Here is a 12,050-nt window from a genome sequence, read left to right on the forward strand (position 1 = left end):
GAAAGAAAAGCACATTTTTTGTTCATTACAATAATATCAAATTGACCAGAAATAAAGTGTAGACATTGTTAATATTGTAAATGATTATTGTAGCTAGAAAAGGCAGATTTTTTATATCTGCATAGGCGTCCAGAGGCCCATTGTCAGCAACCATCACTTCTGTGTTCCAATGGCACATTGTGTTAGCTAATCCAAGTTTAGTGAAGTGAGGAGCGTCTGTTTCTCAAACTAGACACTCTAATGTACTTTTCCTCTTGCACAGTTGTGCACCGGGGCCTCCCACTCCTCTTTCTATTCTGGTTAGAGCCAGTTTGTGCTGTTCTGTGAAGGGAATAGTACACAGCGTTGTACGAGATCTTCAGTTTCTTGGCAATTTCTCGCATGGAATAAATAGCCTTAATTTCTCAGAACAAGAATAAACTGACGAGTTTCAGAAGAAAGTTATTTGTTTCTGTCCATTTTGAGCCTGTAATCGAACCCACAAGTGCTGATGCTCCAGATACTCAGCTAGTCTAAAAAAGGACAGTTTTATTGCTTCCTTAATCAGAACAACAGTTTTCAGCTGTGCTAACAATTACAAAAGGGTTTTCTAATGATCAATTAGGCTTTTAAAATGATCAACTTGGATTAGCTAACACAACGTGCCATTGGAACAAAGAAAATGGCTTTTCTTTCAAAAACAAGGACATTTCCAAGTGACCCCAAATTTTTGAACGGTAGTGTACATGGTAGCAACATTCATATGGGGGTATGGAGAGAACGAGAGAGAGAGTGGGAGAAAGCAATAGATGAAATCCATTAAATTGTCAATGAGAACAAATTGACTATTCAAAAAATCTCAGTCTAGTGCAGAGCCTTCTATTTGTAATGGAAGGCTCTGGTCTAGTGGAGCTGCGTGCCATCACATTTCTGTCACCAACCCCATCAATTTAAAGGGACAAAAATTTACAATTTACTTGTTGCCTGGTATTAGATTTGAGTCATTTAGCAGACACTCTTATCCAGTGGATTCAATGACACTTAAGCATTATAAACTAAAGCGTTCCTCCAAAAATAACGGATGACAGCTAGGTTGGTTGTGCAGATTGATAAGGGACAGGTTGATTGACAGCTGAACTGAAGATGACACACCTTATGCAGAGACGTCTGCTCCACCAGCTGAAAAGGGGCTGGGTCAATCTTGCAGTTGTTGAAATCCACTGGCTCGTCCAACTGTTGCTCCTCCCACTCCGCTATCTGTGGTAGGGGATTCAGAACTCTCAACCAATGAGTGGGTTAGATTAACTTCGCCGGGCGCCCGTGTTGGAATGTTTTGCACTGGCTGAAAGTTAATTACATTCAATTTGGAACCGGGTTGCCTGCCGGGCGTGAGCCATTGTGCCACGCTCTGTCCGACAGTGAAGTCGGCTCAAGACAAAAGTGATGTATTAAAACATGTGTAGTAATTAGGAGGATTCTGTGTCTTCCCATGCTAAAGGGATTGCTTTGGATAGAATATGCTTTCTGCCTTCCCAACAAAATCCCTCAATGATGACCATCTAAAAACTCATACAACCAATCACTGCATTTTTAAGTTATTGACTGACATGACAGTTAATCAACTAGTGTTCAGTCTTACTTCGTTTGTGGTCATGTCATCCTCGACTTCAGGAGACTCCTGAAAACAAAGAGAGACAGTGGTTACACCCCATAGAGACATAGAGGACTCTACTGCCCAAAAGCCAGTTTTAGCGTGGGCACCGCCATTGAGTACTTTCACCATGTTTAAGTAGTCAACTGGGTGGGACTTCCAGAATAATCACATCATCCCATCCAGGTCCTCAGAAGGGATCAGCCAATGAATTATACTTGTGATAAAACATTCCATAACTGCAGGAGGCAGTAAATCGCCAACCTTGGCTTTTTACCTGTTCAAAAAACACACTTGAGGTAGCATTATGCACCCTTTCAGTTTGTTTACCAACGATGTACTGTTTATCTTTTGTTTTATATGTTATGTAAGTGCCTTAATGTGTTTGGACACCAGGAAGAGTAGCTGCTGCCTTGGCAACAGCTAGTGGGGATACCTAATAAATACAAAAAAAAACTAATAGAAGTAGTAGAAGAAAATGGACTACTTCAAAAATAGAGAGCAACAGTAACGGCATCTTTTTGTAGGCACTAACGGAGGCTAACTCTGACATGGCTTGTTGGCCAAAGCCTATGGGGAAATTAATTTATTTTTGTATTATTTTTTAAATAAATGCTGAAAATCAGGTCTATGGTAAACACAGGCTTAAAAGATCTTATACGTTTTGTTCTATGAGATAATCTTCCCCAGCTAACATCACGTTTTGTGAATTTGCATTTATGTAATCAAGACAAGCACATAAAGGCTTCATAATTCTTAAACGTCATGTTAACTGACTGATATTATCTCATAGAAAAAAGAGGACGGGGCTGCAGTGGAGCAGGTTGAGAGCTTCAAGTTCCTTGGTGTCCACATCAACAACAAACTAACATGGTCCAAAAACACAAAGACAGTTGTGAAGCGGGCACGACAAAACCTATTCCCCCCCTCAGGAGACTGACAAGATTTGGCATGGGTCCTCAGATCCTCAAAAGGTTCTACAGCTGCACCATCGAGAGCAGCCTGACTGGTTGCATCACTGCCTGGTATGGCAACTGCTCGGCCTCCGACCGCAAGGCACTACAGAGGGTAGTACGAACGGCCCAGTACATCACTGGTGCCAAGCTTCCTGCCATCCAGGACCTCTATACCAGGCGGTGTCAGAGGAAGTCTCTGAAAATTGTCAAAGACTCTAGCCACCCTAGTCAGACTGTTCTCTCTGCTACCGCACGGCAAGCGGTACCGGAGCGCCAAGTCTAGGTTCAAGAGGCTTCTTAACAGCTTCTACCCCCAAGCCATAAGACTCCTGAACATCTAGTCAAATGGCTACCCAGGCTATTCACATTGCCCCCTCCCCTCTCCACACCACTGCCACTCTCTGTTGTCATCTATGCATAGTATCTTTAATTAACTCTACCTACATGTACATACTACCTCAAATAACCGGTCACCCTGCACATTGTACTGGCACCCCCCTGTATACAGTTGAAGTCAGAAGTTTACATACACTTATGTTAGAGTCATTAAAACTTCTTTATCAACCACTCCACAAATTTCTTGTTAACAAACTATAGTTCTGGCAAGTCGGTTAGGACATCTACTTTGTGCATGGCACAAGTAATTTTTCCAACAATTGTTTACAGGCAGATTATTTCACTGTATCACAATTCCAGTGGGTCAGAAGTTTACATACACTAAGTTGACTGTGCCTTTAAACAGCTTGGAAAATTCCAGAAAATTATGTCATGGCTTTAGAAGCATCTGATAGGCTCATTGACATCATTTGAGTCAATTGGAGGTGTACCTGTGGATGTATTTCAAGGCCTACCTTCAAACTCAGTGCCTCTTTGCTTGACATCATGGGAAAATCAAAAGATATCAGCCAAGACCTCAGAAAAAATATTGTAGACCCCCACAAGTCTGGTTCATCCTTGGGAGCAATTTTCAAACGCCTGAAGGTACCACGTTCATCTGTACAAACACCATGGGACCACGCAGCCGTCATACCGCTCAGGAAGGAGATGTGTTCTGTCTCCTTTGGTGTGAAAGTGCAAATCAAACCCAGAACAACAGCAAAGGACCTTGTGAAGATGCTGGAGGAAACAGGTACAAAAGTATCTATATCCACAGTAAAACGAGTCCTACATCGACATAACCCGAAAGGCCGCTCAGCAAGGAAGAAGCCACTGCTCAAAAACTGCCATAAAAAAGCCAGATTACGGTTTGGAACTGCACATGGGGACAAAGATCGTACTTTTTGGAGAAATGTCCTCTGGTCTGATGAAACAAAAATAGAACTGTTTGGCTATAATGACCATCGTTATGTTTGGAGGAAAAAGGGGGAGGCTTGCAAGCCGAAGGACACCCTCCCACCTGTGAAGCACGAGGTGGCAGCATTATGTTGCGGGGGTGATTTACTGCAGGAGGGACTGGCACACTTCACAAAATAGAGGTCATGAGGATGGAAAATTATGTGGATATATTTAAGCAACATCTCAAGACATCAGTCAGGAAGTTAAAGCTTGGTCACAAATGGGTCTTCCAAATGGACAGTGACCCCAAGCATACTTCCAAAGTTGTGGCAAAATGGCTTAAGGACAACAAAGTCAAGGTATTGGAGTGGCCATCACAAAGCCCTGACCTCAATCATTTAGAAAATTTGTGGGCAGAACTGAGATGCGTGTGCGAGCAAGGAGGCCTACAAACCTGACTCAGTTACACCAGCTCTGTCAGGAGGAATGGGCCAAAATTCACCCAACTTTATTGTAGGAAGATTGTGGAAGGCTACCGGAAACGTTTGACCCAAGATAAACAATTTAAAGGCAATGCTACCAAATACTAACTGAGTGTATGTAAACTTCTGACCCACTAGGAATGTGATGAAATAAATAAAAGCTGAAATAAATCATTCCCTCTTATTATTCTGACATTTCACATTCTTAAAATAAAGTGGTGATCCTAACTGACCTAAGACAGGGAATTTTTACTAGGATTAAATGTTAGGAATTGTCAAAAACTGAGTTTAAATGTATTTGGCTAAGGTGTATGTAAACTTCCGACTTCAACTGTATATTGTAATTTTTTACTGCTCCTCTTTAATTACTTGTTACTTTTATCTCTTATTCTTATCCGTATTTTTTGAAACTGCACTGTCGGTTAGGGGCTCGTAAGTAAGCATTTTACTAAGGTCTACACCTGTTGTATTCAGAGCATGTGACTAATAAAATTTGATAACAAAACGTATAAATTCTCCTAAGCCTGTGTTAACCTCAGGCCATCTTTTCCGCGTATCATTCATTTCACCCATGGAGCTCTATGGAGATGGCTTCAATTGCACTGCCCATGCTCTCACAGACACCACAAATGGGACAGATACAATGTTGCATCCTCTAACTATATCTATGTTACACCAGCATACATACATACATGCGGAACCGGCACATGCACAAATACACAATATTTCATTAATTAACAGAACACCACTGCATACGAGAATGAAAGACTAACACATAACAAACAACAACACATAACAAACAACAACACATAACAAACAACAACACATAACAAACAACAACACATAACAAACAACAACACTAAAACATAACCACATTCAGAAGTTCATGCTTCTTGGCATGAACTTTTTGGCTAAATAATCCGAAGATTCACTAAAATGACTCCGGTTCGGTCAACTTTGCCTTCTTCTCTCCCTCGCTTTCTCTCCTTTCCTACACCAATCTATCCCTTCATTACTCATTCACTATCTCTCCCTCGCTCTCACTCTCTCAAGTGCTATGAAGCTACAGTATATTTTGGGTTGGTAGAAGTACTCAAAATTATTTGGATCGGTCACTTGCTCAATGCTAGGTCGCTAGACAACGGTTACTTAGCAACTGTCTCTAAGAAGGGTGGCAGTCTTACCACCGCCATGGATATCCTGACGCGTTTGGGCCCCCTGCTTTCAGGAGCCTCCAGCTCTGCCAGGCTCTTACAGTCAGGGAGGGAAGGAAGGGAGTAGCAAACACATCATTAGCACAATGTTAGGACAACATTAAGATTCTCTGAGGAGAAAGTAGAGGTTGAGGTAGCATATGAGGATACAAGAATAGACACGCACACACACGCACGCACACACACACACCTCGAGTAGCTCTCTTTCAGGGTCACCACAGGAGAGGGTCTGCTGAGAGCCTGAGAGAGGAGACGGAGTCAGCGTGTCTCTATTAATTGAGAGAGTGTGCATACTGTTGGTTGCCTCTGTGTTGTGAGTAGTAGGGACAGTTTTCATAGCCGACTTGAGTGGCAGCTGAGAGATGGACACAGCTTGGCTGAAGGAGGACTCCTCTGTTGAGATCTAGATAGAGAGACATGATTAGGGCTGTTGTGGTGACTTTATTACCACCACAGCTGCATTCATGAGTCAAGACCACAATCAAATTCCATGTGACCATTGAGTCACTGTAATCGCCTCTTATGCACTCCCCCAACTGGCTAACGACCATCAGGTCCTAATGGTCTGGTACTCAGCGCTGTATTGTCCCTCAAACTACTCTGACATCAATGCAAATGGTATCGTAAATCAAATCAAACACTTATCATCAAATTGTATCATGCTTTTAAAACTCACCTCACTGAAGTACAGTGGGGAGAACAAGTATTTGATACACTGCCGATTTTGCAGGTTTTCCTACTTACAAAGCATGTAGAGGTCTGTAATTTTTATCATAGGTACACTCAACTGTGAGAGATGGAATCCCCCCAAAAAATCCAGAAAATCACATTGTATGATTTTTAAGTAATTAATTAGCATTTTATTGCATGACATAAGTATTTGATCACCTACCAACCAGTAAGAATTCCGGCTCTCACAGACCTGTTAGTTTTTCTTTAAGAAGCCCTCCTGTTCTCCACTCATTACCTGTATTAACTGCACCTGTTTGAACTCGTTACCTGTATAAAAGACACCTGTCCACACACTCAATCAAACAGACTCCAACCTCTCCACAATGGCCAAGACCAGAGAGCTGTGTAAGGACATCAGGGCTAAAATTGTAGACCTGCACAAGGCTGGGATGGGCTACAGGACAATAGGCAAGCAGCTTGGTGAGAAGGCAACAACTGATGGCGCAATTATTAGAAAATGGAAGAAGTTCAAGATGACGGTCATTCACCCTCGGTCTGGGGCTCCATGCAAGATCTCACCTCTCACCTCACCACTATTGTACTCGCTCTGGAAAAACACTTGACCATTGCTACTCCCCCTTTTAAGATGCCTACAAGGGCTCCCAAGCCCTCCCTCTCGGCAAATCAGATCACAACTCCATTTGCTCCTCCCTTCCTATAGGCAGAAACGGAAACAGGAAGTACCCGTGCGAAGGACTTCTCAACGCTGGTCTGACCAATCAGAATGCATGCTTCAAGATTGTTTTGATATCACAGACTGGGATAGCCTTACGGGTAGCCTCTGAGAATAACATTGACGTACACACGGACACGGTGACTGAGTACATCAGGAAGTGTATAGGGGAAGTTGTTCCAACTGTGACTATTAAAACCTACCCAAACCAGAAACCATGGATAGATCGCAGCATACACACAAAACTGAAAGCGCAAACCATCGCATTTAACCATGGCAAGGTTACTGGGAATATGGCAAAACGTCAGCACAGAGACAAAGTGAAGTCACAATTCAACAGCTCAGACATGAGACATATGCGGCAGGGTCTACAGGCAATCACGGATTACAAAGGGAAAACCATCCACATTGCGGACAACGAAGTCTTGCTCCCGGACAAGCCAGACATCTTCTTTGTCTGCTTTAAGGATAACACAGTGCCACCAATGCGGCCCGCCCCCAAGGAATGTGGGCTCTCGTTCTCTGTAGCTAACGTGAGTAAGACATTTATGCACGTTAACCCTCGCAGGGCTGCCGGCCCAGACGGCATCCCTTGCCGCGTCCTCAGAGCATGCGCAGACCAGCTGGCTGGAGTGTTTACTGACATATTAAATCTCTCCCTATCCCAGTCTGCTGTCCCCACTTGCTTCAAAATGTCCACCCAAATGGCGCGGTGGTCTAAGGCACTGCATCGCAGTGCTAGCTGTGCCACTAGAGATTCTGGGTTCAAGTCCAGGCTCTGTCACAGCCGTCCGTGACCGGGAGACCCCTGGGAAGGCGCACAATTGACCCCCCGTCGTCCGGGTGAGGGGAGGGTTTAGCCGGATGTCCTTGTCCCATTGCGCACTAGCGACTCCTGTGGCGGGCCGGGCGCAGTGCACGCTGGCACGGTCGCCAGGTGTACGGTGTTTCCTCTGACACATTGGTGCGGCTAGCTTCCAGGTTAGGTGGGCATTGTGTGGGTTGTGTTTCAGAGGACGCACGGCTCTCTACCTTCGCCTCTCCCGAGTCCGTACGGGTGTTTCAGATATGAGATAAGACTAACTACCAATTGGATACCACAAAATTGGGGGGGGAAAAAAGGAACAAAGTCAACTAAACTCAATGACTATCGCCCCGTAGCACTCACTTCTGTCATCATGAAGTGCTTTGAGAGGCTAGTTAAGGATCATATCACCTCTACCTTACCTGACACCCTAGACCCACTTCAATTTGCTTACCGCCCCAATAGATCAACAGACGGCACACTTCCCTATCCCATCTGGACAAGAGGAATACCTATGTAAGAATGCTGTTCATTGACTATAGCTCAGCCTTCAACACCATAGTACCCTCCAAGCTCATCATTAAGCTCCGGACCTTGGGGCTGAACTACGCTATGTGCAACTGACTCCTGGACTTCCTGACGGGCCACCCCCAGGTGGTGAAGGTAGGAAACAACATCTCCACCCCGCTGATCCTCAACACAGGGGTCCCCCTCTTGTACTCCCTGTTCACCCATGACTGCGTGGCCAAACACACCTCCAACTCAATCATCAAGTTTGCAGACTACACAACAGTAGTAGGCCTGATTAACAACAATGACGAGACAGCCTACAGGGAGGAGGTAAGGGCCCTGGTGGAGTGGTGCCAGGAAAAAAACCTCTCCCTCAATGTCAACAAAATGAAAGAGCTGATCGTGGACTTCAAGAAACACCAGAGGGAGCACACCCCTATCAACATCGAAGGGACAGAAGTGGAGAAGGTGAAAAGTTTCAAGTTCCTCGGGGGAAACACATCACTGACAATCTGAAATGGTCAACCCACACAAAGTGTGGTGAAGAAGGTGCAACAGTGGTTGAAGAAAGGAGGTTGAAGAAATTTAGCTTGGCCCCTAAGACCCTCACAAACTTTTACAGGCGCACAATTGCCTGCCCTCCAGGACACCTACAGCACCCAATGCCACAGGAAGGCCAAAAAGATCATCAAGGACATCAAACACCCGAGCCACGGCCTGTTCACCCCGTTATCAACCAGAAAGCGAGGTCAGTACAGATGCATCAAAGTTGGAACCGAGAGACTGAATAACAGCTTCTATATCAAGGCCATCAGACTGTTAAATAGCTATCACTAGCCGGCTACCAACCGGTTACTCAACCCTGCACCTTGGAGGCAGCTGCCCTATATACATAGACATGGAATCACTGGTCACTTTAATAATGTTCACATACTTCTTTACTCATATGTATATACTTTATTCTATTCTACTGTATTTTAGTCAATGCCACTCCGACATTGCTCTTCCTAATATTTATATATTTCTTAATTCCATTCTTTTACTTTAGATTTGTGTGTATTGTTGTGAATAGTTAAATATTACTGCACTGTTGGAGCTAGGAACACAAGCATTTCACTACACCTGCAATAACATCTGCTAAATATGTGTATGTGACCAATAACATTTGATTTGATACTGAAATCAGACAACCTTCACAGACGTCCTTTACCAAACATACCAAACCAGCCCACACCACACTCTGTAATACACCGTAAAACACTTACTTAACTCACACATTTACTGTAACCATTTACTGTAACACCTATCCACACATGTGTAATGAACTTTAAACATAACTTCCCTTCCTACCCCCCACCCTCGAGTGTGTGTAATGAACTTTAAGTCGCAGGCAGTGATACCTCATCACGCGAGCGTGAATTCGACTCACCTCCGCTACACTCACCACGAAGCGGACCCCATGGCGTGCGCTGGTATTGGTGCTGTTGGAATGTGTGTGTGTGCAGGGTGGGCTTAGGGGATTGTCCATGTTGCCCAGGTTGGACAGGTGTGTGTCCAGTGTAGGTGTGTCATTGTCCTTGGCGTGCCTCCGGAGGTGGTCTAGCCTGCGCGATGAACCCAGCTGGAGTGACAGGAGTGACTGGAGCTGAGAGCGCTCTATAGAACCCAACAGGATCATAGAATCTGGAGGACAGAGAGAAAGAGGGAGAGAGGGAGGGGAGAGAGGGATAGGATGATAAAGAGGGGAAAAGAAAGAGAGAGGAAAATGGGAGAGAAAATAGCAAAGGATAATAAGGGAGAGAAGACAGAGAAAGAGAAAAGGGGTGCGGGGGATAGGGGAGAAAAAAGAGGAAACAGTAAGGGAGAGTACTAAGCAGAGTACAGAATAGATGGAATAGGACAGAAAGTCAAAAAGCTGGAAGACGTGGGAGAGAAAAAGGGAAGCAGTAGAGAGTGACAATGTGTAATGGAGGAAGGATGCATCTGGAAATTATAGCAGACTATACACACATCCTTACCCGTGGACTCGACCAGGGCCAGTGTTTTGAGCTGTCCAGTCAGCAGGACCTCCTGTACATCTCGATAGGAGGAGGAGAGAGTGATGTAACGCACGTCTCTAACCATGATGTCCTCCACACGGACGTTATACTTCCTGAAGTAAGAGAGGAGGAGAAGAGGGGAGAAGAGGGGTGTAGGGTTAGAATGAAATGTCCGGAAGAAAGTTGGAAAAAATAAGAGAACAAAGAATAGAGGGAGTATAATATAAAGTGAGGGAGATTGAGACACGAACAGATGGACAGAAACTCACTCGTGGTGCCCCATACCAAGCTCAGGGAGGTAGGGTAGTTTCTTGATCCTGATGATAGAGTCGTATAGCGAGGGCTGGAGGGACTGGGCTACGGCGTTGGCCAGGATCACCGCTATCATCACCGGCAGGATGTGGCTGATCTGACCCGTCAGCTCAAACACGATGACCGCCGTCGACACTGTGTGAGTCACAGCCCCCGACAACGCTGCCGCACCTGGGGAGGAGGGATACAGAGAGTTTGGATGATGATGATGACGATGAATATGGATTTTATCGTCTAATGTGGTGGAAAGCGACATTTATCTTTTTGCTTTCCACAGCCTCCCAAGACATACAGTGCCTTCGGAAAGTATTCAGACCCCTTGACATTTTCCACATTTTGTAATGTTACAGCCTTATTCTAAAATGTAATAAATAGTTATTTCCCCTCATCAATCTACACACAATACCCCATAATGACAAAGCAAAAAATAGTTTAGACATTTTTGCACATTTATTACAAATAAAAAATCTGAAATATCACATTTAAGTAAGTATTCAGACCCTTTACTCTTCTTGGGTAAGACGCTACAAGCTTGGCACCCCTGTATTTGGGGAGTTCCTCCAATTTTTCTCTGCAGATCCTCTCAAGCTCTGTCAGGTTGGATGGGGAGTGTTGCTGCACAGCTATTTTCAGGTCTCTCCAGAGATGTTCGATCGGGTTCAAGTCCGGGCTCTGACTGGACCACTCCAGGACATTCAGAGACTTGTCCCGAAGCCACTCCTGCGTTGTCATGGCTGTGTGCCTAGGGTCGTTGTCCTGTCTGAGGTCCTGAGCGCTCTGGATCAGGTTTTAATCAAGGATCTCTCTGTACTTTGCTCCGTTCATCTTTGCCTTGATCCTGACCAGTCTCCCAGTCCTTGCCGCTGAAAAACATCTCATAGCGTGATGCTTGTTTCTCATGGTCTGAGAGTCTTTAGGTGCCTTTTGGCAAACTCCAAGCAGGCTGTCATGTGCCTTTTACTGAGGAGTGGCTTCCGTCTTGCCACTCTACCATAAAGGCCTGATTGGTGGAGTGCTGCAGAGATGGTTGTCCTTTTGGAAGTTTCTCCCATCTCCATAGAGGAACTCTAAAGCTCTGTCAGAGTGACCATCGGGTTCTTGGTCACCTCCTTGACCAAGGCCATTCTCCCCTGATTGCTCAGTTTGGCCGAGTGGCCAGCTCTAGGAAGAGCCTTGGTGGTTCCAAACTTCTTCCATTTAAGAAATGTTTTGGTATCCCTCCCCAGATCTGTGCCTCGTCATGTGTCAATCATGTGTTTTCAACGGATTAAATAAAAATAAATCCTCAGCAATCTATACACAATACCCCATAATGACAAAGCAAAAACATGTTTTTAGACATTTTTGCAAATGTATAAAAATAAACAGAAATACCTTATTTACATAAGTATTAAGACCCTTTGTGATGAGATTTGAAATTGA

The 12,050-nt window shown here is 44.5% G+C and overlaps 1 protein-coding gene across 9 annotated transcripts in view; it reads right to left on the bottom strand.

The window, feature by feature from the left end:
• Positions 1–12,050, bottom strand: part of LOC129823961 (chloride channel protein 2-like) — a 100,656-nt gene that overhangs the window by 2,680 nt on the left and 85,926 nt on the right. For 6 of the 9 annotated variants that reach the window (XM_055883130.1, XM_055883125.1, XM_055883127.1 and 3 more), the window contains 7 exons: positions 10,586–10,799; positions 10,296–10,429; positions 9,707–9,960; positions 5,748–5,960; positions 5,528–5,593; positions 1,619–1,657; positions 1,132–1,236 (listed from right to left, as the gene is read on the bottom strand). In XM_055883130.1, coding sequence (XP_055739105.1) covers positions 1,132–1,236; positions 1,619–1,657; positions 5,528–5,593; positions 5,748–5,960; positions 9,707–9,960; positions 10,296–10,429; positions 10,586–10,799 — 1,025 coding nt within the window. Of the gene's footprint in view, positions 1–1,131; positions 1,322–1,618; positions 1,658–5,527; positions 5,594–5,747; positions 5,961–9,706; positions 9,961–10,295; positions 10,430–10,585; positions 10,800–12,050 lie in introns of all 9 variants that reach the window. The other 3 variants (XM_055883128.1, XM_055883126.1, XM_055883132.1) reach the window with 2 other exon arrangements.

The sequence above is a fragment of the Salvelinus fontinalis genome, chromosome 26, assembly GCF_029448725.1.
Source record: "Salvelinus fontinalis isolate EN_2023a chromosome 26, ASM2944872v1, whole genome shotgun sequence".
Taxonomy (NCBI): Eukaryota; Metazoa; Chordata; class Actinopteri; order Salmoniformes; family Salmonidae; genus Salvelinus; species Salvelinus fontinalis.